The sequence below is a fragment of the Buteo buteo genome, chromosome 17 (genome assembly GCF_964188355.1).
Source record: "Buteo buteo chromosome 17, bButBut1.hap1.1, whole genome shotgun sequence".
Lineage (NCBI taxonomy): Eukaryota > Metazoa > Chordata > Aves > Accipitriformes > Accipitridae > Buteo > Buteo buteo.
Window position 1 is genome coordinate 29,061,613 of NC_134187.1, and position 24,874 is coordinate 29,086,486.

General features: G+C 40.0%; 1 protein-coding gene across 7 annotated transcripts in view; it reads right to left on the reverse strand.

The window, feature by feature from the left end:
- Nucleotides 1-1,413: 1,413 nt before the first annotated feature.
- DIP2B (disco interacting protein 2 homolog B) overlaps nucleotides 1,414-24,874 on the reverse strand; it is a 70,225-nt gene continuing 46,764 nt past the window's right edge. For 5 of the 7 annotated variants that reach the window (XM_075049487.1, XM_075049490.1, XM_075049486.1 and 2 more), the window contains 28 exons: nucleotides 23,385-23,508; nucleotides 22,745-22,854; nucleotides 21,927-22,029; nucleotides 20,819-20,883; nucleotides 20,452-20,545; nucleotides 20,153-20,272; nucleotides 19,249-19,363; nucleotides 18,484-18,623; nucleotides 18,134-18,270; nucleotides 17,738-17,818; nucleotides 17,130-17,257; nucleotides 16,233-16,347; nucleotides 15,046-15,247; nucleotides 14,527-14,636; nucleotides 14,309-14,389; nucleotides 13,621-13,744; nucleotides 12,454-12,575; nucleotides 11,730-11,841; nucleotides 11,148-11,257; nucleotides 10,393-10,523; nucleotides 9,640-9,808; nucleotides 8,454-8,624; nucleotides 7,864-7,925; nucleotides 7,681-7,738; nucleotides 6,982-7,056; nucleotides 6,192-6,369; nucleotides 5,883-6,006; nucleotides 1,414-5,396 (listed from right to left, as the gene is read on the reverse strand). In XM_075049487.1, the coding sequence (XP_074905588.1) occupies nucleotides 5,144-5,396; nucleotides 5,883-6,006; nucleotides 6,192-6,369; nucleotides 6,982-7,056; nucleotides 7,681-7,738; nucleotides 7,864-7,925; nucleotides 8,454-8,624; nucleotides 9,640-9,808; nucleotides 10,393-10,523; nucleotides 11,148-11,257; nucleotides 11,730-11,841; nucleotides 12,454-12,575; nucleotides 13,621-13,744; nucleotides 14,309-14,389; nucleotides 14,527-14,636; nucleotides 15,046-15,247; nucleotides 16,233-16,347; nucleotides 17,130-17,257; nucleotides 17,738-17,818; nucleotides 18,134-18,270; nucleotides 18,484-18,623; nucleotides 19,249-19,363; nucleotides 20,153-20,272; nucleotides 20,452-20,545; nucleotides 20,819-20,883; nucleotides 21,927-22,029; nucleotides 22,745-22,854; nucleotides 23,385-23,508 (3,414 nt within the window). In that variant the 3' untranslated portion in view covers nucleotides 1,414-5,143. Of the gene's footprint in view, nucleotides 5,397-5,882; nucleotides 6,007-6,191; nucleotides 6,370-6,981; nucleotides 7,057-7,680; nucleotides 7,739-7,863; nucleotides 7,926-8,453; nucleotides 8,625-9,639; nucleotides 9,809-10,392; nucleotides 10,524-11,147; nucleotides 11,258-11,729; nucleotides 11,842-12,453; nucleotides 12,576-13,620; nucleotides 13,745-13,980; nucleotides 14,077-14,308; nucleotides 14,390-14,526; nucleotides 14,637-15,045; nucleotides 15,248-16,232; nucleotides 16,348-17,129; nucleotides 17,258-17,737; nucleotides 17,819-18,133; nucleotides 18,271-18,483; nucleotides 18,624-19,248; nucleotides 19,364-20,152; nucleotides 20,273-20,451; nucleotides 20,546-20,818; nucleotides 20,884-21,926; nucleotides 22,030-22,744; nucleotides 22,855-23,384; nucleotides 23,509-24,874 lie in introns of those variants that run through there. The other 2 variants (XM_075049491.1, XR_012653341.1) reach the window with 2 other exon arrangements.

Genomic DNA, 24,874 nt, shown 5'->3' on the forward strand with positions numbered 1-24,874 from the left:
TCGCCAACACCAATGGAAACCTTTCCCATGATTTTTCACATCTGGCTGTTACCCTAACTCAAAGTGTAAAAGATTATACTAGAAGGGGTTTTGACTGAAGCTTTAGTGTAATATACTTGCCTTTTTTTTTTTTTTTTTTGCTGCTACATTAACTCTTGAATTATTTTGTTTGCAGTTTTCACTGTTTGTTTTCTTTTAGTTTTACTTTCCTGAAGTGCCCCTAGTTGTGGTTTACCAAGCACTTCATCTCTAACTAATCAATGTTAGCAGATGAACGATGTATTTGCAGTAAATCCTGAGTATGCCTTCTATTCCCCTGACAATGCCTTCTGCAGCCACTGCTGAAAAGCTTCAACATTCTCCAGGTTTCTCTTCCTGAGAATTACACAGTTTTACCTACCCAATTAGTATTAAGCTCACACTATATAAAGTTACGATACCAGAGAACATGCCTGGGCTGGAGCTGTGACAACAAGAACAAGAATCTTCAGACACCTGGGAAATTTGATCACTCAATTGTTTTTTTTTTTTTGTTTTTTTTTTTTAAAGAGGTTTTCCCAATATTAAGCAAATAATTTTAAAATACAGGCAAGATTTACTGCAAATGAAATGTTTTCAAAAGAAACCACGGTAAAATTGCTACTCATCATTTGTAGGAAATAATGTGTCTTAAGTATAGTCTTACCCAGAAACATACAACCATTAGCAGGTACACACATAGATGGGAGCTGGTGTTAGATTACAGTATTAATTGCATCCTCACTGGTGCTAAACTGTATCTGAACATTTATGAATATTTAAAATGAATCTTCACAAAGCCTCCATGGTTAGTTTTGGACAGCAGAGATTATCCCATTTTAAATCTCAAATGCCACCACAGCTTCTATTTCATTGGGTCATACAAAGCCTTACACAGTTGCTTTAGCCCTCCAGAGGACAAAACCCCTCGCGTCTTGCTGGGAATTGCAAAGGTTTAAGAGTCTATACATCTGTCACTGAATTCCAGTTCAAAATGAAACACACCAGTCCTGAATCCTAACCAGAAACTGAATAAAGAATATTTAATACTACAGTAAAATCTTAACTATAGGTAGGTCATGCTTAAAACTGCATCTAATTTGTCCTCAGCAAGTGAGCTCAGTTACAACAACTGATTTCAAAAGCTAAATGGCCTACTGCTGTAGGTACAAGACAACTTCTGTCCAGCCCTGGCAGAGCAGGGAGCTCAGCTCTTCACAGCTTCAGCTCTCATACATTTCTAGATACAAGTGACATAACATATTTGCAAAAATACTTACGAGTTCTCCCTCTCACCAGGATAAATGCTAACCCATGTTTGCTTCCTTAAAAAAAATCAATCAATCCATCCATCCATCCTTCGGAGAAACAGCGGACGAAGAACTAAGCAAGCAATCAGGCATCAATATTTATTAACACAAGACAAAGGAAACACAATCAATGCGTTAATGGAACACTGTCCAGCCAGATGTTAAATTTAAAAATGAATATCTAATCTAATTTTAAATAAATAAAAACTTTATACATAATTACATAATGCTGAATTTGACAATGGTAAATAGGTTGACAGAAATTAAAGAAAAATTGCATCTAGGGCTAAAATTTATCTTGTTTTTACAACCTTATTTTTAGGACAGTTAGTATGACACATCTTAATTACATGTATTTAAATCAGAAATGCAGTGCAAATTTTAACAAAACAGGACTTGAAATTACCTGTACCCACATATTTTGCTTAGGGAATATTCATTGACAGTAAGACATACAAAATATTTTAGTTCAAAGTGTTAAGAATTCCTAGTTTTTTAAGTTCCACTGCAGCTGTTAGCTTAGAATCTGATGGACAACAGTAGGAAATAATTTGCCTTCTGCAACTGGATACGCTGCAAAGTTAAACTGGCATGGAGAGTCTGCTTCTTGGGACTCAATGCTTGATTCAGCAGGTACGGAAAAGCATCCGACCCTGAACCTGAGCACGCAACATGAGTAGCCCTGCCAATTTTCTGAATTTCAGTATCTCAGTTTGTTCTTGTATGGAAAGATACCAAGCAACCGTTGTAAAGCAAAACGGTCACATCTTTTGACAGCCTTCCCACGACACCCAAATAATCATTTATCAGTGACCCCAACCTCAAAGAGGCTAGCAATGAAAAATACTTAGCACTTAGTGCTGTACAGTTAGTTACCTCACAGGGATGTTGTAAGGATTAGATAATATCCTCATCTACAGAGGAAGAAACTGAAGGAGTGAAATGACCTGTGGAAGGCCTTGTGGCAAGTCATTAGCAGAGCTGGAGTTAGAAATCAGGGTTTCCAGATTCACAGCTCCATACTTCCTCCTCTCCAGTACATTGCTTTTCACTGTGCCAAACATGGACAAAAGCATTCAATAAAGTCAAAACTGGCCAGCTGCTATATGTCACTTACTGGCGATCAAGAATGGAATGTTATCTCATTCTATGGGCAGGACTGTAAACTTACAGTTCTCAAACACAGAGAAACGTAACATGCCAGAATAAAGATTAAGAGTACACAGTAAGCTTGCAAGATAAAACCCCAAACCATAAGAAACTATCAATACCTAGCCAAATAAAAACCAAGGAAAAAAAAATTAAAATAATTCAGTATGCCATTGAAAAATGCCATTTCAGAAAGTCAATCTATCCCATACTGGGAATCTTTGATCAAATTAATGCATGCATTTTTTATTTCTGAAAAATCACAAGTAAAAATAAAAGACAATCCTAGAACTGTACTTAAAATCCACTTCAATGGACAAATAAAGTATTTGGAAACAATTTAGCTAAAGCTTTAATTTGAGTAAGAAAAAGGTTGAGACCATCAGAATTTTCTTCTGAAACAGGCAATAAAGTGAAGCTGTACTGCAAATCACTTTGCTGTGTGAGAAAACATAAAAAATAAAGTGATGCATAACACATAATAACAAGACTTTGCTGGCTGAAGAGGGAGAACAACTTTTGTGCACTTTACACCCTAAATAAGTTGCAGTACCAACTGTATTAGTCACAGTTACGCCTGTCACTTTCCTCACTTTGTGGCCAATTTGTTAAAACTAAATATATTAAAGACTTCATGCACAGGGATTTTAGGACACACATCTTAAGAAACCAGAGAGTATCCCTACTGCTAACAGAGCAACCTTTCACACCCAGGCAGCAGCACAATACCATGAAAATTTCATCTGTGGTGTTGTCTTACTACTGTGGTAGATACAAAAAAAGAAATTGTTCAAAAGTGTGCATCTGTAAACTGAAGTGTTTGCAAAGAACTCTTAAGTCTAGACTTGCCATAATAACTTCCAGTTTCTAATTCTATTCCCCCACCAAATGTTTTTCAAAAATATCACTCAGAACTTCATATCTAAATTTTAATACTCCTGTCTTCAGTGAAGAACTAACAGAATACATCAGGAGTTTTTCAAGGACAAAACTGGGGTTTGCTTACAGATACACTGGGTTCTGCTCTGATTACTGCCACAGGATCTTCAGAGTTCATAGTATAAACCTTTTAAAAACTGTTGAATGAGGTAATCTGGTACACTTTAACAACAAGTTTCTTTACGCTGCATACTACATTTGACTCAAAAAAACCCTGTTGCAGTATCTGGTATCAGTTTTCATTGCTTCCAAAATCATGTTTTCTTAACATCCACAGGAATTTAATTGTTCTTAAAAGATTAAGTATTAGAGGAAAGAAAGGTAATTTTGGGTCAAAGCTTAAACACCATCTCTCCCTCAGCCCGGTGTGCAATTGCTTCCTAACAGTAAGAGCTTATACCCACTACTCTAAGGCTTCTGTTTCTTTACATTTACTAAGGTAAAAACTGACACAGTATTTTGAAGGCTGGGATATTAATTTTCACAAAGTTATTTAATGATGTGTTTACCAGAATTGCTGTCTCATTTTTGTGCCTCCTCCTGTAAAAGAAAAATGGCATTCAGCTTAAAATCCAGAATTATCTAATTCCTTCTAGTCAATGCTTTGAGGAAAACTTGAGTTGTTGCCTCCCAGTTTACATTAGAGCCTATTTACAATATTTCTTGCTCTACCAAGAGGGAACTGAATGGAATGATGACTGAATTGCACAAACAGTGAATTTAACTGTGTGTCAATCTAAAGGAATTTTTTTTCCTTTTAAACACAAGGTGTCATAGAGGGTGGAGGCAGAGGCTGTCACTCAGGTGCATCATTTCAGTTACACATTTTGGACTTGCACTGCGATTTCTACCAAATTCCATGTTACTGCTCAAATTCAGCCTCTTTGAGAAAGATGTGCCCTAAAATCATAGGTTTCTACATGCTATGACACACTTCTGGCCAGCAATAAAAGACTACATACTGAAATAAGAAAACTTGTGAAAGATGTGTGTATCTCACATTAGTTGTCTAACCAAATGTGATTATGCTAAGGACCACAAAAGTTACTTGTCCTTAAACATTTCTACCTTCAGCTGTCATCATTATCCAAGTTAATTTTCTATCTAAGTGAATTATGTATAATAATATTTACATATTTAAAATATAGGCAAAATTCTTTTTAAATTCAAGAAATATCTATATGAATAAGTAACTCTTAGATTCCGTAAGTTATTGATTTGGTCATGGCACAATTTTAAATAAGTTGTGTGATCCCATGGAATGAATAGCTACAGTACAGATGCAAAGTACATTATATAGTAGGGAACTGCAGAACTCTGATGACCCTTTTCTTAATAGTTTATCATCTTAACTAAATAAACCCTCCCCTTATAGAATCCTAAAACAGTATTAGATAAAAATACAAATATGTACAACAGGTGAAAAAAGTAACACTACTGTAAAGGCCTTAGGAATTTTGAGGCTCACACACTTGTCAACTTTGCATTTTCTATAAAGCTAATATTTCAGTAAACTGTTACAAATGTTTTCCATTGTCTACCACATTTCCTTTTGTCCGTTGGTAGTTAACGTGATCTTAATACCACAGGGTGAGATGAAGGGAATATGGCAGCAATCTCAAACTTTATATCAAGTATTAGTAATTTTCACCAGCTTCATTTCTATCGCCACCCTTTGTCATTTAGTGGTCCCACAAAGTTTCTGAACATCACTTCCCCCATACACGTTACATGTTATAGGCTACATATATGGGGTCTAACTGATCAGCTAGAAAACTGTCGCGGAGATGCATTCGTTGTTTCTCTCCTCTGGAATTGATAGGAATAACTCCAGGATCCACTACCACCACCACTCCCACAATTAGATAATGTTCTTCCAGGACCACGTTTGTAACTAGAGGAACTAAATCCAGGGCTTCCTGTTCACAGCCACACAGCTCCACAACAACCACGAGCAAGTTGGTCCATGTGAATACAGCACTAAAAAAAGAAAAAAAACCCAAACAAACCCAGGTTATTTTCACAAAAACAAAGATCCAAAGTTTACAATTCTTTATCCTTAGATGGAGTTTACCACCTGCTTTGGGCTGCATTTGCAAGCGACCTAACTCCAAGAAGACCTAGTCCCGACATGACAAAGATCGGTTCAAACATATCTCAGTACTACCTAGTGTGACATATGACCTAAATGCTGCTTTCACTGACTCAAATATAAATGGTTCTTTACACCACAAAGCAGGAAATCATCATTTCTATTTTGAATTAAAGCTTGTGAGAAAACATTGAGTCAGTCAGCCCAGTATTATTCTGATCTACAGATGGGAAATGAGGTGCATTACTTGCTGATGGTAACACAAAAAAGTATCTGAATTTGCCTATTTTTTTCTATTAAACCCTGCATCTTTGCACAAACATTGCTACGTTTCAGCTAGGTTAGGATGAATTCATTTTTCACAGCTGTTTTACCATTCAGCAATGCTTCTGTGTGTTCGAGATACAGAAGTCTCAATATCAATTGGATGGTAACGCAGTCCCCTCAGTTCCAAAGTTTCATCCAGTGCTCCAACAACATACAGTGCATCATGGCGCTCTAGAGAGGAGAGATGGGAAATGAAGTGTATGCATACAGTGAAAGCAGAAAATGGCAGACAATAAATGGAATTTAGATAAAGTGTCTCTTCTATCCAGACACATGGATCAGGACTTATTCGCTGCATAGTATGAAAGAAAACTCTTCATCTTCATTTAAAAGATAATGACTAATTTCTGCCATACCTCCGCTGGCAGCTGTGAGCTCTGTCCGACGAACAAAACCAAGGTATCCAGTCCGAGCCCAAAGTGTCTGAGCAGCATCACCAAAGCTTAGTCGAGTGTTGAAATGATCAGCTTGAAGGGTTTCATTGTCATAGATGGTATAGTAGCCGCTGGCCGTGTGTGGACTATTAACCCAAATCTGTACAGGAAGTGGAAAAACCGTCAGATCCACACACTACAAAACCAGAGCATCTGTTGAGTATTAAAATGAAGCAGGTAATAAACTGTAATAAGAAGGTTCTCTTTTTATCTAAGATATTCCAGATCCAAACACTTTATGTTTTGTGCTTAGCTCAAACCTCCAAATATCCTATAGAATCTTAAAAATGCATTTTGCAGATCCACTCTCCTAATAACTGTAAGCTGAGGATTAACTGAGTAAATAAACTGCGGATTTTTATAACATATGAAGTCCAAAAATTAATAATAATCTATCAACACAGATCAAATATACTGGTGTGTAATCAAGATAAGGAAAGCAAAATGTAAATTAGATTATTTGGAAGCTAGTTATGCAAGATTTAGAGTGGAGTAAGCCTTCCTTTCTAGTAGGCTTTCTTTTTCTTTAAACTTGACAGTAAAATAACACACCCAAATTCTGAACACTCCAGCAAGAATTCAGCTTAAAAAGGCCTGCAAGTATTACCACTCACAAACTGTCACCCAGCAACTTACATAATCAAACCAAGAGAATATAGCTCAAGAAGCAGACAACAGGAGAAGCTACCCAAATAGCAAAATCTGTGCTTACCTCCCCAAGATGAGAATCTCCAAGAGGCCCTTTTGTCTCAGGATTAACAATGACTACTTTGACTCCAGGTAAAATCTAAAGATCACAAGAAAGAATATGTAATCCGTATATGAATTATCTTCATGCACAACTGAAATACAAAGGCTGTTCATTTACCTCCGGAAAGGCATGATTTCACCCATAGAAATTACAAACAGGTATAAAACATGCTAGGGCATGTACACTGAAGTACGCTAACTGTATGAATGTATTTCGTGACTCAAACCACATAAGTAAGGCTTTCTTAGGCTTGTAAATGTTGACAGACCTCGACTTTGAAGAATTCAATGTTAAAAACTACTGGGAAACATCTTTTTTGTTAATCCATTTAAAGAAGGGAGTAAGAGCTACAGTAAATCTCAGATGCATGCTGATTTCAAGGATATGACAGCAGACACTTTTGATATGGTTCATTTACTGTAAACAGAACCAATTCTACCAATTGTTTCAGCAAAACATGCTCCTAAATCAACAGATGCTTTATTATAAATTAAACTAACTTTCCAGAGGAACAGCGTAACCAACTATCACCTCTTCCCATGCCGTGCCACAAGACTACCTTTCCTAGCTACGCATCTACATCATAAGGGACATAAAAAAAAAAAAAGCCTGGTCATCAGATGCTGTGTGCTATGCCTTTAGGTAGTAACATGAAATTACCTTCCCAGATTCTGAAAGTAGCAGGCTTTGTGGAGCTCCCCTTTCCACTAGACGTACTCTAAAGGTAAAGAAAACATTGTCAGGAAAAAAAAGAGCTGAAATCTACTGAGAGGTGTGATAGCTCAGTACCATTACAACATCTTATATAGAGTTATTAAAGAAGTTTAAGTAAACTTACTGTACCTGTCATGTCTCAAGGATTTCAGATCTACATACACCGTGGTGGGATCAGGCCCAGATGTTCCCTGAAGGGTTAACATTTTAAAAAAAAATTAACATATCTACAGAAGTCAGGGTAGTTTCTGCCTGAGCTCATAAATGTTTCCAGGAGTTTCTTACTGGCAGCAAGATTCATATTCACATTTCCCCACATTTGCAGTCGCACTAAGGAAACACTTCAGTAAACAGGCTATTTTCTCTCTAAGCCGAGTGTAACACCAGTGTGGGATGCATCTTTGGGGAGGGGAGAGCTGCTATGGAGACAGCCCAGGCACTCTCAGCTATCAGCCCTGGGGCAACTAGTGCAACTAGTCATTGTTTACATGGAAATAAACAGTTCTCTAATGTCATGTTTCAGTTGTTTTGAGCATCTGTGATAGAATCTGGCAGTTGAAAACAAAAGAAGCTGCTTAAATCTTGTGCCAGCTGTTCTCTACAAAGCAGATGTTGGGCAGAAGCGTGTGCAGATTAGGAAGCTTGCTGATTCAGAATACAACTGAATCTGGAAATCCGATGCCAGTGACACCACCTGCACTAGAAAGCACTCACGTTACCTGTAAACAAATAGCAACGTTGACTCTTGATCCAAAGGTGGTGCTTACAGCACGAGGCGACAGGCCAATGTCTTTGAAGAGCTTGGAGAAGGAATGAGTGAGAGAAACTCGTGGCCGTTCCTCTGCAACTACCACACAAGTCCGGACACAGGACAGATTAATTCCTCGTGCCTGTCAAAACCACAAATGAGTGCAAAGGACTGTATGTGTTAATTAACTCTGCCACACTGCACAAAGATCTGGCCCCTCACAAGAAGTGACATTTGCTTTTTATCCCTGGAAATTACTCAGGAAATGCAGGACAAACCCTGTTCTTTTGTTCAAGTTATTTCCTCTTTTCACCTTCTGTGTGTAATTATAAAATGTGTCTGACCAGAGCCTAGAAATACTGCTACAACAAAATATGCATTAACAGTGCTTCTTCCTCTGCTACAGAACATAGCATCACATGCTTCTGCAGTGCTTTTCAGCTAAGATTACATCTGTTATTCACTATTTATATAGATGGAAAGCAAACCAAGTGAGAGTAAAGTCATTTACTGGGATTACACTGAGTCTTCAACAAAACTGGGACCAGAATCCATTATTATTTCTAGACATGATCATAAATGCACCGAACAGCACTAGCCAGTTGTTCAAATCCGTGCATTATGCTGTTTAACTGGTGACACACCCCAAAGCAGACACCTTCAGAACTCTATGCCACCAACAGAACAAGACTGATCCTTAACCTCACAGATTGAGTACACTATTTCAGTAAACCCCATGCAAAAAGCCACCTCAAGCATTTTATTGTAGCTATTTTTTTTCCTTCCTCTCATCTCCAAGGAGAAAACACCTCTATTTAGCAAATTGCCTAACATGTGTGCTTTACATCATGTGCTGGTCTGAGCCTTCACTGCAGACTGTTATATAAGCAATTCTTCTGCATAGCATTCTGCTGCTGGCATCCTCTCCTCAGGGTTTGCCCAGCAGTCCCTGACACTCACTGGCAACGTGCTACCTACACCCTACTCAATTTCCATCCTTTTAATTTCCTAGGGCTGCAAACATCTTTTGTTGCTTTTGCTTTTTGAGCAAGCTGTGGACTGGAGACTTGTGCAATAGGAAAACTGCTGTATTTAACAATCATATTGCTTTGCTTTACTACCATTATGTAACATAACGTTCAGGAAACATTTCTTACCTTTAACATTTCAACTTGGTTTCCAAGTCCCTTTGTGCACAGTTCCATGACTGAATAGGAACAGAAAGTGTCCCTTATTTTATACTGGCTGACAGTAGATAACCAGAGAAAAAGATTGGATTCCAGCTCCATAGGAGGAATTAATATTGACTGGTGTCCAGAATACACACTGTGAAGAACATTAAGGAAGAAAATATTTTTGTGTAGCATGTAGTTATCTTTAAATTAATATTTACTGTATTTTCATGTTACATTCCTGCTAGGACAAAAGCAGGTTGTGGGACTGCATCTGAGGCAAACTGATAATAGCTCCAATGCCCACCTTCTGTAGCAACATTGTTTTAAAAATACAGCTTACTGTACAAGAATAACAATTTATACACACAGAAATGTGCACACACACTGTCAGAGTGAAGGAAGAGAACTGGCTCAACCACACAGTTTACAGAACGAAAACTCCCTTACTGCAACATATAATCAAGGAAGAAAGGCAAGAGAAACGTTTTGGAGCCAGTGATATTTGGCAGCACAAAAACGCATAATCAAGATAGGATAACATCTTGCTAATCTGCAGGAAAAGGGAACATATTATTGTCAGTTCAATGACCAATTCTCCCCTTACAGAAAAACAGTCATTTTGGTAATGTCAACATAATCTGTCTGTAATTACACCAGATAAAGATGTGGACTGCCATTTCCCATTTATAACCAGCCAAGAGTTAATCTTTTCCTTTTTCCCCTCAAAAGTCATACCTGCAAAGGCACCAGAGCACAAAACCTAGTCCACAATAGGGGTCAAGACAAATTGCAATCTGCCGAGAGGAGTAGAGCTCACATTGAAGCTTGATTGCCCTGCAAAGGCCACTCACTGCTGCGTGGGACATCTGCAACACAAGAGACAGAGAAACTGTGCTGAAATTCAAGGACATCAGAATAGGACTTCTCAAGACAGGTGGATAAGAATAAAGACAGGTTTGCCTTCATAACACTTCTCCAGAAACTATGTTTTCTCTTCCCTTATCTTCCATAGCAGAGGCAGAGCATTGCAGAACCCTCTGAGCCACGGTAAACCAGAAATAGTGATATCAACAGCTAATGATTAAAAGCTTTAGGCATCTCAGACTCTAAACACAGCTGGTCATTAATGACAGTCTAAGGTTTTCATTTTTTAGTTTCTTATCCTCCTCTTTCTCAACTGCATTCCTGTTCTGCTTTTGGTGGGAGGAAAGCAGAAGCTCACAGCTATGCTACTCGCATTGCTTACTGTTCTCCTAACCAGCAGCTCTCCAGTGGGAGGCAGCAGCAGAATTCCTGATGCCCACTGTGGAGGCCTGTCTTCCTAGCCACATGGCATTGTCTGCAGCAAAACCATAGCTCAGAAGAAAAGCGTGGTCTTTATTTAAGCTACAAGAGCCAGCTATGGTGGAGGTCAAGGGGAGAGGTCGTTCGGAATATCAGCAAAAGACAAGACACCAAAAAACCCACCTTCTGAAAACATTTTACTGTACCTTTACTCCTGTAAGCATGCCTGTTGTGGAAACACTAAAATCTAGATATGCTAACATTTCAGGCGTAGGTGGCTTATAGATCTGAGACAGCCGCTTCCTGGGCAAGTCATCTGTACAAGAAAGGAACAAACATGGTTAATTTTTGATTACTGAACTGGTATTTGAAAGGAGAACACAACTTTCAAAAAGCCCGAGATGGACCATAACATTTTCTATTAATTCTCTTTCGAAAAGAGACAGACTACTATATGACAAGACTCTTGCTAAAGTTCCCATGTAGAAAGTTATTTATTCTCAAGAAAAGGGAGAAAAGACCAACTCGCTCTTGTCTTAAGGAAATTAACAGTTGTCTGCAACATGGCTTTTCAGTAAAATTACTTTCCATACATAGCCCAACAAATGCCGAAGAGATGTCAGTAAACAAGCTCAGACCTAGCTTATATCTTGGCTAGTTTTTCTGAATATTCAAACAAATTCTTAAGAGCCATCCAGTTAGCATCTGAAATGTGAGACAGTCCCTTTGGAAGTCAATGGTAACCCCTACGCAGAACTTCAAAAAGTCTTTTAGCCCATGGACCACACCTGTGTCAATGATGGTTGGCCAGGTTTTCACATCTACAGCAGCAGCTGCCTCTCTGGATTTCAGTAGTCTCATCAAGGTCTGGGTTGTGAGAATACAGGCAGCTTTGCTGACCTAAAAAGATAAATACTTACCAAAAAAAAAGAAAGACAAAAGCACGTCCCAGTGGCACTGTCATTGCAAGATTTGATGTTCAGAGAGTGTATTTTACCATCTGTAGCCAGCTTCCCCCAGCAAAATTGCATTCATTTTTTTGGCTTTTGCAACACACTGCTCTCTACTCTTCCTTCACTAAAACCCCAAATGCAGACTAAAGTGCAAATAACCATGTCGGGACTTTTCGAGCAGGTGAGAACATTACACAGTCTCCATCTAGCTTTTCCCACCATGGTCCTTTCCTGGTTACTGGGCTTGGAAAGTAACTAATAGCAGGATTTGCACTTGCCCAGCAGTAAGGAGCGTCAGTGCAAAATTTTAGGCGGTAACACCGCACGCTAGTATCTCTCAGAAACCACCCGTTTTGTAGCTATTCATCTTGCCACATAAAGACAGGTGGCTCTTGCATTTTATGAACAAAGCCACTGTCCTTCAGTTATAAGATGTGCTTCAGTCACTGCTGTCACATAAACAGCACGGGAGTGTGGACAGCTGTGTTAACCACTCAAGTCTGAGAAGCTGAAGCAACAGTGCTCCAGCCATGCTCTCAGCTACAGCCCTGTTACTCACTTCCACGATCATTCGCACAGTGGGCAGCGTAGCAGCGAGGCTCTGAGCATGAGGTGGTCTCACGGTCACAGGGATGCAGCCAGCATACAAACAGCCATAGAATGCGGTGATTAGCTCAATGCCTGCAAGGACACGATAGGCTGTAGTGTAGGACACTGGTGGATGGACACCTTGGTGACACCAGCCTTTCCCCACCAAGTACTTTTTCGCCAAGCATCGGTTACAATTTCCGTTAGAGGAAAGTACACACACTAGTCACTTCCACAGCACAGATGTGCAACATAAGCAGTCCAAACACCAGGGGGAGAACAACAAGGAAGCTAAGAAAGCTTGGGATAGGGGACTGGGAAAGTAGAGAAGACTGACCACACAGAAAACCGTATCCATCTTACAGGAAAAGAATGTCCCAAGTGCCAAATGACTCAAAAGTCAGTCAGGACAAGCAGAATTGACTGGTAGGGCAAGAAGTACACACGCCAGAGAACATCTCTCACTAGCAGTGAGCATCTTCCACACGCCAAGTGATAAAGCTGTGTGCTACTGGCCACAGCAGGCAAGACTGCACTTCCCACTGTTCCCAGTGTACTGCTGTAGAAAAGGCACCCAACAGTCTCAGAGAAAGTGCCCATTTTCTGCACAGCTGAAGGCGATGGCACCAGTTTCTACCAGAAGCTGCCCTGCCATTTCTTATAGCAAACTACATGCTCTCCCTGGATGAAAAGCTGCCAACTGGCAACGTGACTTCGGACAAACAAGATCTGCGTAGACCAGGAGCTGAGGAGTCTCTGGGAGGGTGACTAGCACAGTTCTCAAGCACATGCAGTGCGGTCACAAGTTTCTAATAACCTTGTAGTGAACATATCATACCAGAGGATCTTTGATAACCACAGAAGTCTTTGATGACACAGCAAGATCTAGCCAGCAGTAAGAAGGTACAAATTGGCTTTTCCAAAACTCTAGAGAAACAAAGTTTGAGTCCTGATACTGCAATTGCAAGACATTAGGACAGCCCTCTCCGGAGTCAAAACTAGATCAGCGAGTTATGCAGTCCTTAAGGCATTGCTGTTTCAATGATCTCTCCTATACTTCCAGATCGCAATGAGATTTCAAAGACAGACCATGCTGCATTTGTACAGTGGGATGCAGTCATTATTAAAACTTGCTTACCAGGAGGATAAAGAAGCACCACATTGTCTCCTGCATTGAGATGTCCTTTGTCACACAGAACTGATGCAATTCTCTCAGCCTTTTTGTGCAACTGAAGGCAGGTGGCTGTGCACACAGTGGTTCCCTTGAAAGGAGACAAAAATGTTCTAAACAGGGCCTGGCACAACACACGTGTCAGTAAAATGGCCGCTGTAAAAAAAAAAAAACCCAAACCAAAAAAAACCCCAGCTTGCTTGCTAGCGTCAGTCTATAGCTACTAGTTATCTATACCTATAGGCTGCTGGCATTCATTGAACCAATTATCCACTACAACATCAAAAAGATAAGAGATGGAGTTAGATCTGCTCTAGAAAATTCTACCTTCCAGGGAGTCAGTTCAGGTCTTCTTGCACCAGAACCTTGCCAGAATATACTCAACAGGGATACACCATTAAATGATACAGGAACCAGTGGGACCTACAAACACGCTCAGTTTTAAAATGAAGCATTGAACCATGACAGTCAATTAGATGAAGTGACCTATAGGTTCAAAGGTTCAAATTTTAAGTTACAAATCTACGGGCAAAATCCAATACAGAGACTAAATAGAGGACACTGGAGTGGGCAAAAGATTTTAAAGACAGTCTCAAACTTGCGCTGAATAACATGCTGTGGACCTTAAAAAACAACAGCTCAGCACTGACTGTACCTTGGCATTTAATAAAAGGAAGAGTGGGTGGTCAGGAGTTGCTTGAGCTCTCCACTGTAATACCTCTGTCAGGAACTGGTGCTGAAACAGAGAGGCAGTAATTAAATACTAGTGCTTCTACTTCAGAGGCAGTACTTAAGTGCTTCACATTGCTGCTTTGCATTCAGCTGTGAGGTAAAGTCTTTCCCATTCTCTAGCTGTAACAAACACTGATTTACCTTTTTAACTAAATCATTGTCTTCTATTTGACCAAGATCTCTTCCAGAGGCTTGAGCAATACGCTTCCCAGCAACCAGGTTCCCCACCATCACAGAGGCAGGGCCAACGCCTGTTGATAAAGAATAGCCACATGAAATGTGGATTTTTAATGCAAAGGGGAAGGAGCTGCCTAGAACTACAATCTGCAGGAAAGCAAAGGTACAAAGATTCTCTGTAGGATCCCACTGCTCCTGGGCATGAATGCAAGAAGAGAGGCAATGAAAGCTCACTGACGGAGTTCAGAAGGCTTGTCTCCTATTCATCAGTAGAGAGAATCCCAATGAGTTCAAAGGTAGGAATCAAAATTCCTGACTGACACATGCAAAGAAAGGCCTCAAACACACCTCAGCCATGGGCCACAACACAAGCTGTGATCCCCAGCAAGAAGGACGCTCAGTGTCGGAGGCATCACTCAGCTTCCTAGGTCTGAGGTAGCAAACTTCAGTTTACTAACATTAAACAAAAGGGGTTCATGTTACCTGGTTGTTTCTGCCTGGGTTTTGGCAAGTTTGTCACACATGTGTGCGGGCACATGAGGATGTTGCACGGATGCAGAGAGCCCTCCAGAAAGTGCTGTTTAGTTTGAGAGATATGGATCCCTCCCAATGGAGTTTTTGGCAATGTGTTGGCTGGCACAAGAGCAAGGCAGTATACACCCACTTGGTGAATGCTGTCAATTGCCTAGAGAAAAGGAAAGATGGTCACTTGAATTCTTGGTACTACTGAAGACAGTCTACTGTTACTGGCTGGACTGACATACTGCAAGACAAATCCCTGCATTTATAAGGTATTGGAGGAGCAAGTCAGTCAATATCGTTCCGTTTCACCTCTGTAACATCAGCAAGCCCTATGGTAAGAGTTCAGTGCTTGTCAGCATCCCTGCCTTTATAGTCCATTTCATATAGAAGAAATCCATTTTTAAATCTTTCATGACCAAAATCCCCAAACATACACAGTTGCTTGATGAATCGTATCATTTTTGATCTTAGGGTTTTATCCGTCTCCTCTGAACCATCACACTCTGTTCCCTTTTGTCCACCTCAGCATTTAGGCATCTAATACATTTATTCAGACCACCAGATACTTCCCTGATTTTTACCTTCCCACTTTGCATATGTCACAACCTGAAACATCATTCCAAGGAATGACATACATGCAGTGCAGGTAGCTCTCAAGGTAAGTATTTTCTTCTCATTCTACTTTCTTAGGACTACACTCATTCAGCTGTTTTAACCTTTCTATGCTTACTGTCTCCCTGCTGAAAATGCAACTCCAAAGATAAGGGTGGCTTTAAAGCATAATTTTGAGCACCAGCATGGTCCAAGACTAAAGGCATAGCTCCTAAGCTTGAGCACTGGGTCTGATTTGCAGTGCTGACAGGCAACTGTGTTTCTCTACACAGTCATCTTGCTAGCATAATGCTGACCACTTTGTCAGAGCCTACACTACTCAGTGTTGCAGCCGCTTTCCGAGGACCTTCAGGACACAACAGAACAGCTTGTACGCAGCAGATGTACCCAGCTTGTGACCCTGTAAAAATACCTTGTGCCAACAGGGATCATGAGCCTGTGCTCTTTCCATCTGGGGCATGCTGATGGCCTCTGATCTGCCCACACACTGAAAAACTGCACAAACTCACCTCGTCCACCTACGTAAGTGGGCTTACCTGCAACACTCGACTCATCCACTGAAAACTGTCCTCTTCAGAGGCATCTGGCCTCTGCTCTGCAACCACCACAATCCTCTCGTCATAGAAGACAGATACTGAGAACACAGCAATCCTAAGGAAAAGGAGAGAGCCATATTGGCACAAATTTCAGTTTTATTCCTTGGGAATAGGAAGCCAAGGAAACAGACTAAAGACAGAACTCATAAAAAAACCCCATGGGGTGAAGATAGAGAAAAAAACATTAGACAATTAAAACTGAGTCAAAAAAGAAAGACTTTGTGAAGTATGTAAGGAAATAATTCCACCTTCTGATGAAATTTCTACATAGCATAGTCCCCTGTCCTCTCAACCTGCTATCACATTTCTGTTCCAACCTGTGGCAAATCACCAATGCAATAAAAGCTTTAAAAGTATCTACATGATGTTGGGCAGCTTAAAATCTCCCGTTAAGTCTTAGAGACATGAGCTCCAACCTTGCCTGAGGATCTAGAAAAATATGTCCACAACTGCTAAATAAAATTAAGTATCTTTGGACATTAATGAAACTCTTCCTTGCTGCAGAGCATCAGCCAGCAGCTAAGTACTACAGAGGCTTAAAAGTAAATCCTATAGAGACAGAGAATTAAATCCTCCATGTGGCTGACTTACCTTGTTACTTGATTCCTTCCCCTAAAGTACACAGACTTGATGAAAAGCCAAACAGACAGTGGGGAAAATAGACCTGTGCTGGGCAGGATCAGGCCAATTACCGTCTAAACCAAAACCATATTTGCTTTAACTCAGCTACACAAACAAACCAGTTACTGAAGAGAAATCGACGATCATACTAAAGATCCTGTTTCACTATATTACATGCAGAAACTTATGGGGAGGGGCAAGGATTATTTTGCTAACCTTCCTCTGTAAACTGTTTTTATTGATTCTACTGCCAATCCAGTTGCTACAATGTCATCGGCGTTATGTCTACGTCCGCTAACTGTCAGCAATCCATCCATTTTTCCAACCACAAACACCAAACTGCCCTGAAAGATAAAAAGGTATCTGTGAGTAACTTACATAAAGCAGATATTCAAATGTCTTTGATGACTTGTGTATTTCATAACTATAGCTAGATCAATGGAATTTGTATAAAAGACGTTTTCTTTCTCTTTGAATTATGTCATTTATGACTAAACCAGGAGAAGCATCCTAGCCACTCAGTGAGACAAGACACTCCAGCACGCATAGCAGAACTGCCATACAAAAAGCTTCTTACACTTGGTTTTAGAATTAGCAATCTCAAAATGTAACAAGCAACGCAGTAAGGCACTGTAATGACAACATGCTGGAAAAGCAAGGGTTCCTACTGGCTCAGGCAAACCCATTAACTCTCAACTACCTTATCGACAGCAAGCTATCCTTACACATACTTCTGTACCCAAATGCTTTTCTTTTAAATATTGAAGGCTACTAGCACGAACAAAAGAATACAGCAATGCAAGCTCAAAAACTGTATTACATACAGGTCCAACAAAACCCAGCAAGCCAGAACGGACAAATGGCACATCACCCACTGGAGAGCCAGCCGAATTCACAGGGATAACCTGCAACAGAAGGGAGGACATTGGAGGCAAAGTGGATTTGCCTGAGGATAGAAAAACATTCCTCACATCAAGAATTGCACTACATGCGAGTGAAGTGATGAGAAGGGGAGGGAATTCTTAGTACAGTCATCATTTTAGCAGTGTGGGAGATCTTTATGAAAGGGGAACGCTGAATATTTCTAACTGTAAGGAGTTTTTCAGGGTATCTTTTTAAAAAACAACATTAACACTTAAGTTACAAAACCAAGAGATTATACGAGGCTATTGGTTCTACACAGAAAATGGGGAAAGAAAGACGCATTCTACTATACATACCTCAAACGTATTCTTTGTCACCCCTGCCAACCCGTAATACATCATTCCTCCTGCTCTGGAGCTAACACAGATTTCACCAATCTCATCTGTTTTACAGAGCTGAGGTGGTCCATCAGGTTTCACTATACACATCATTCCTAGGACAAATTACGCATTGTTAAAATAGTCCCCAAGATTTGCCTTGTACAAGAACTGACACATTTAACCGTGACAGATATGACAGCACAGTATGGGGACTGCCTAACCTCCCCCAACGCTGAGGGTGAATACGGGAGAGAACATTTACTGGTTCTTTTTCTAAAACGTTCCAGACCATTCACAAAAAGGTCTTATAGGAAACACATTTTTACCTCCTGGCATCACATGGCCAACATCCTGGACAGTGAGAGCAGAGTTTTTATCTTCAGTGTTGACACGAATCACACCAAAACTCAGCCCGTTCATGGACAGGATGGCTCTTCCAGGCAAAGGTGCCCCAGGGACCCCAGGCCTTTGAAGGACACAAAAAGAATACACTAAATCAGGCATACAGGCTATTATTAGACTCAGATGAAGATATTGCAGCAACAGAAATATGCCTATTTCAATGTCTTTTCTTCACACAAAAAATTTAAAACTGTGAGATGACAATAGAGACTGCCTTCCAGAAGAGCCACACTGATCAATAAGAAACTGTATTCTTGGGCAAGTGCAACTCTTCTTCCAGCTCTTCAGCTTACCCCATGTTAAACACTAGCTCCCAGGCCAGATGGTTACAGGGCTATTTATTACAGAAGGCAGCAATGGACAGAAACAGACTATGAAAATGACTGTCCAAAGTGATACCAAATTTAATCTCAGATTCAAGAATACCACACTAGCTGTGTAAATCAAGAGTAAGAAAAAGCAGTGCATAGTTCTTACAGGCACTGTTGAGCTGTCACACATCTTAAAGGAAAAAAAAGCACTCGTATCTTAGGAGAAATATTTAACAACTTGAATACCTGAGCACGCACAGTAAATGTCACTGGAGCTTATTACATGCTTAAGTCAACTATGACCAACTGATGTGTGAACAAACTTCAGCCTGGATCACTTAATCTAGCAAATAGACTGCAATGCTGTATGCCCATTACCTCCGTATTGCAATAGTCATTGCTTCTGGAGATGTGGCACATGGACAAATTGCCTCTGGTTTAAGCCCATGGCTCTGAAACAAGCTCAGGAAGGCATCACATGAGGAAACAGACCCTGGAAAGAAAGAAAATATGCCACTATGACTTTACATAATTTCATTTTTAAAATTGTCATAAAATAACCTAGAAATAAGTGCAGTGTATTTGCAGAGTATATATACTGTATCACTTCTAAAAACTCCAGGTAGCATCTTCCAAGATAGCAGCCACGAAGGAGCTTAAGTGCCTACTAAATGTAACTTGGGAACAGGCGTATTCTCTTGAACAAGTCTGCTTTTCTCCCCTGGTTTGCTTCAGAGTTGTTACATGCTCATGGTACAATAGGCTTAAAATATTTTCCAAACCTCCAAAAATCAGTGCATGTAGGGTCTGTTTCCATGCAGTGTGCATAATCAAAACAGGTCTAATGGTATTCCAAGTATCCCTTGTGCCATCTAGACAAACATTCTTTAAGCCTTTTCACTAACAGCATTCCTTGCAGATTTTTCTGGGGATTTTTTCCCCTCCAAAGTTCTTCTTAAAAGCCTTTACCTTATCCCCTGTTAGCAATTTAAAACTAATCTCACTGTGTCGACCAGATTTCTGTTTTACACACAAGAGCTCCCCATTCAACTCTCCTGTTTCTTACTTTGCGGTATCTTTCACAACTCATACTCAAAGGATGAAAGCACAGAAAACTCCTTACCCTGGTGCTCAAGTACCACAATCCACAGCCCTGTGTTACTAGACAGCTGCCCTAACTGAAATCTTCTCGGAAGTATCTACAAAAGGAGCTAAGCTTGAGCCCGTGAGATAACTAGCTGAGAACCCTCTCTCCTGAAAACAGCAGGATGCGCATACTCACAAGGATTTGCACCATCAGTTACAATCAGCATGCGTAGAGAACTCAAACTGACGTCTCTTTGGTCTCGATGGGCCATCATGGCCCAGTGCAAGTCTCGACACTTGACTAAAGCAACTTTTGCTGCAAACCAACACAAAAAAACCATGTAAGGACAAATAAAAGCTTTCCATGAGTCATCTTCATATGAATACACACTCCAACACTCCTAAAGGAGAAAATTCTCACAAAAGCAAGCAAGCCTCAATTAATTGCCCTGTGCTCATTTACCCCGAGAACTTCAAGCTAAAGCCCACAGTTACCTTTGTGGGCATGAACTCTCTGCACCCATGACAGCGGACAGGTTTTCATCACAGAATAGGGCACACTGACAGTATGCAGTTTGTTCATTACATTCTGAAAAGCAGAAAAAAGATTTTTAGAAAAGGGCTCACAAAACCTATTATGAAGCAGAAACAGGAGTCACCCTCACTCCCCATCATCTCATACCCCACCATGAATTCACATATGTTTACTGAGGATGATTCCACACTTCCTCCAGAGAACTGCAGATCTAGCAGGGAGAGAAATGGTTGACTTAATAGGTAACGGTCCTCAACCATGTCCTCAAATGCTGCAATTATAAAGAGTTATGAAATGTATCAGAAAGTCTTTATAGGTTCAACTCACCGTTAGAATGCCATGCCACAACCCTGCATCCTTCTTAAAATCCAAAACATTCACTATCGTTTCACCTGGGAGAAGAAAGTTGTAGTTTTGAAGTGAAATGTTCCAGGACAGCTGTGACCTTTATTTATGCTAGAATCTGCACACGTTTGAAACTGTCATTTGAATCTGTCAGATCTGCTCTAAAAGGTACACATAGAGCAAGCAAGTGCAGAGCCTTGTTTGTCTAATTATACGTTTTACTAGTCAGAGCTCCTTGTTAGGCAAAATAATGCAACTGAACATCAATGTAAGAGAAGGAACACATCCCAGAAAGTTGCAAGAAAATTACATTCCAGCCTGTAATGTACATCAGTAGAACAGAAAGGGTCTTAACCTCATTATGCATGAGCAGTAGCAGGGGAAGAGAGTAGAGAACATCATTCAAGCACTGACTCCCAGAAGCAATGGAAATTAAAGTGATGGCTTCCAAAAGACAAACTCTGCATTTTAAAGTACTATGACATACAGCTCTAAAAATAAAGTTTCAGTCATGGATATATAAATTAGCTTGATTTACAAGGCAGACCAGACTAAAACCATATCCTATAGCAGAACTCTCTGTACTCCCATCAGCAATTTCCAATCTCCATTTCCGGGTTAGCCAAAAAACCTCATGCGACTAGTATGGAACCAGTTTATGCAAGAGGTACTTTAATATTTACACACACTATCAAGAACAGGAGTTTGGAGGTACATTTTAATAGGTGATTAGTACAGTGAGAGGGAGACCCAAGCTCATTGGAAAATGCCTCACTTCTGATTCATCTGCTCCCTTTTTGATTCATCAGAACAGACTTGTTAACTTTCTAGACATGATGCAAATCCCACTTTTTATTTCTCTTCACTATGGGAATGAAACTGATGTAGTTTTCAATGGAAAAGATTACAGACAGCCTTCACATTTGGGGGAGAATTAATCTGCAGCTTTTTCTTTTACTTTACCTTTTTTTAAAGTAGATACTATTGTGTATTGGTTACTCATAGACAGGTGTTAAAAATATGAGAGGCAACCACTGAAAATGATGTCGCTAAACCTTCATTCCTTTGATGTTTCTGTGACATCACGTACCTTCAGAATAGTTGCAGGCCTGAGACAAGGCTTGACAGTGAGACAGCATGGCAATTCGAGACACCGTAACACCCATAACACTTCCCTCTTTGCTTGTCTTGTACTACAGAAGAGGAAAAAAAGTCAGAGTGTGACTCTGGATGCCACATATGAAGGAAATTAAATCACAGAATCCATATTAAATAAAGTTTTGTTTCTCTAAAGCTGCTAAGACATACTCAAAAAAGTACCTGCTTGTAGAAAGGTATCAGCAAGGTTCACTACTGACAAGATAGTTATTCAGGTAGCAAACATGTTCAGATAACTCCAGAGAGATGTGAGATAAAGATGACAATTGAATGTGTGTGCGTTTATTTCCCTGTTACTGCTTCTCGCAACATCTCTTCCTGCTCCCATAAGTATAGCCAAATTACTGTTACTACTTAAACCACTGCAATTCCTAGAAGTTGCCTTACTGAGGTGTACAAATGAAAATAAGCTCTGCTAGGAAGAACAGAAAATTAAAAATGCTGTTGGCTTAAGAAGTTTCAGAAAACTATGTTATCAAGTACACTATCTCAAAGAGCTCAGTTGTCTCAATTACTAGCTTTCTGGAACAAGAACAGTGCTCTCCAATTCATTTTGAGCAGCGCTCAAGGCCACAAAGATATTCAAAACTAAAATAAGCTTCACAGCAGGTTGTACACAGTGAAAGACTTGTTTCAGCGGCTAGAAACTGGGAAGTTGAAGGTAGTAAGGCAGAAGTATTATCTCTCCAGTGATTAGAACATTACATTCAGCTCACAGAAACTACTTTCTATTCCCCATTCACTACTTACCTCAATATATGCTGGCTCAGTTCCTGCAGCTGAGATGTTGGGCTGCCAGTCCTTGGGAGATTTGGAAAGATATTTTGAATCTGTCACAACCCATTTGAGTCTGGGCCAACCTAGAGCCAAAATTAAAGTGGAATATTAATATCAGTTTATTTATTGAGGGATTTATATTCTGCAAGAATACACTAAAACCCCATCATTTGTCCAAGTTCAGTTACACAAGCAAAATACCAATCCAAGCCAAGCTACTAGCCAGAAGGTTCATCTCGTTTCTCATCAGGGAGTTCACTGGGCAACAAGGTACTTCCTCTACTCAGGAAAGATCCCCACAGTATTTCTAAACATAGCTTGTTGTAGCATTAATAAAACTGCTTTTGAACCTGCCAAATGCCACTGAAGGGATCTGAGGACAACCCTGTCTTGTAAGGTGGACTCATCGTGACTTCCAGAACACCAAAGCAATTCTGTCGGACAAATGGATCAATCTATACCATATGCATAAAACCTACAATAGTCAAGTGATGCTATCAGAAAAGTTGCTCCCTTTGCCACCCCAAAATGCATTCAGACCTCTGACAACTACTTTCAGACAGTTCAGCTATAGCAAAAGTACAATCAAAAGCAAGTATATAACTGATCTAACCTTTAAATTGCACAATTTCTCCATTTTGGGTTTTTGGAAGCCCTTTCAGACACACTTCAGTGGTGAGGGCCAAAGCAATACCACAGCTTCCCAGCAGAAAACCAATCTGCTGACCACCAGCATCCTGAGGAAGAAAGGGAAAAAAGTCATTCCTGTTTAAAGATGACATAAGTCAACCTTCCCCTTACCAAAATCCAAGGTTTGGTAATGCTCTGGTAATTGGATGGTAACATTATGGATCACATGGGGAGGAAAAAGAAGAAACAACCCAGGCCCACAAACACTCTTTCCTTTGGTTTGTCCTTCTTTGCCTGCATCCGATGTCTGGCAATGGTTTGAAACTCAGATGACAACCACTGTCTGGCACGGATGAGTACAACTGCTTCTAAGCTTACATAATAACACATTTTGGAAGATGATATATATCCAGCACAAAGGCCTGCTGGGTGAAAATGGAGACATACCTAAAAGCCAATAAAAGTCCATAGGAAAATAAGCCACCACAAAAATGCAGAAGGGCTACTTACTCTTCTGCATATCAAGTCTGCTCTTTTCAATTCATTTTGTTCAAAAATGAAACAATTATGTAACTGGGGACAGATTGCAGAGAAATTTGGTGATTCTCAAAGGGAACTCTTTATGTATAAAAGAAGTATTATACTGGCAAGACTAAAATGCACTGAATGTGAAATCCACAGAAAACAAGCGCTCATGCCCAGCATCTAGGCATTGAGCATACAACATTTATTTTCATTAATGGAAGCCCAGATGCTTCAAAGAGGAATGATGAGGCAAAAAAAGCAAAACATATAATTACACTGAAATAACAAGGCCTCTCTTTCCCCAGGAATTAATTTCTATTGCACAATGATAAAAACACTGGAATGAGGTAGCTCACTAAGAAATCTGATTGGGCAAATACTGGAAGAAGTTTTAATTTTGTATTTGGTTGCTACAGCAGTTGTCACATTACAGACAAATCAAAGCAAAGCTCTGTGACTCCCATAGTATTACCAGACTAGCTTACCATTTCATTACAACCTCTCTTGCCATATGTTTGCCATTATCCTGTTTCTTTTGTTTCCTCTTATGAAATTCTATAGTTTTAGACAGTTCTTGACAAGGCAATAATATGGCAATATTGCAAAAATTCTGGTAAGGGTAAAGAAAACACTTCGTTGAGCAAAGATTTACAAGAAGTGCCTCAAAGTCTTCAGAGATACTTAGCACCTTCAGTCTCTAGCAAAGTCAAAAGACTGGCAGATGCTAAGCATGTCTGGAAATGAGATTCCCTTCACATCAGAAGGCAGATTCACAGTATTGTCTGTACCGTATAACTTATTTGCAGTAACAGAATGGAGACTACAGCAGTTAGGTGAATCGACCATTTCCAGCTACTCAGCACAGCTCTCTGGTCAATATGTTTTTCCATTTTTAAACAGCTATTCCAGGTTCACACATTGCGTTGATACAGAGCTGCTAAGGCAGCA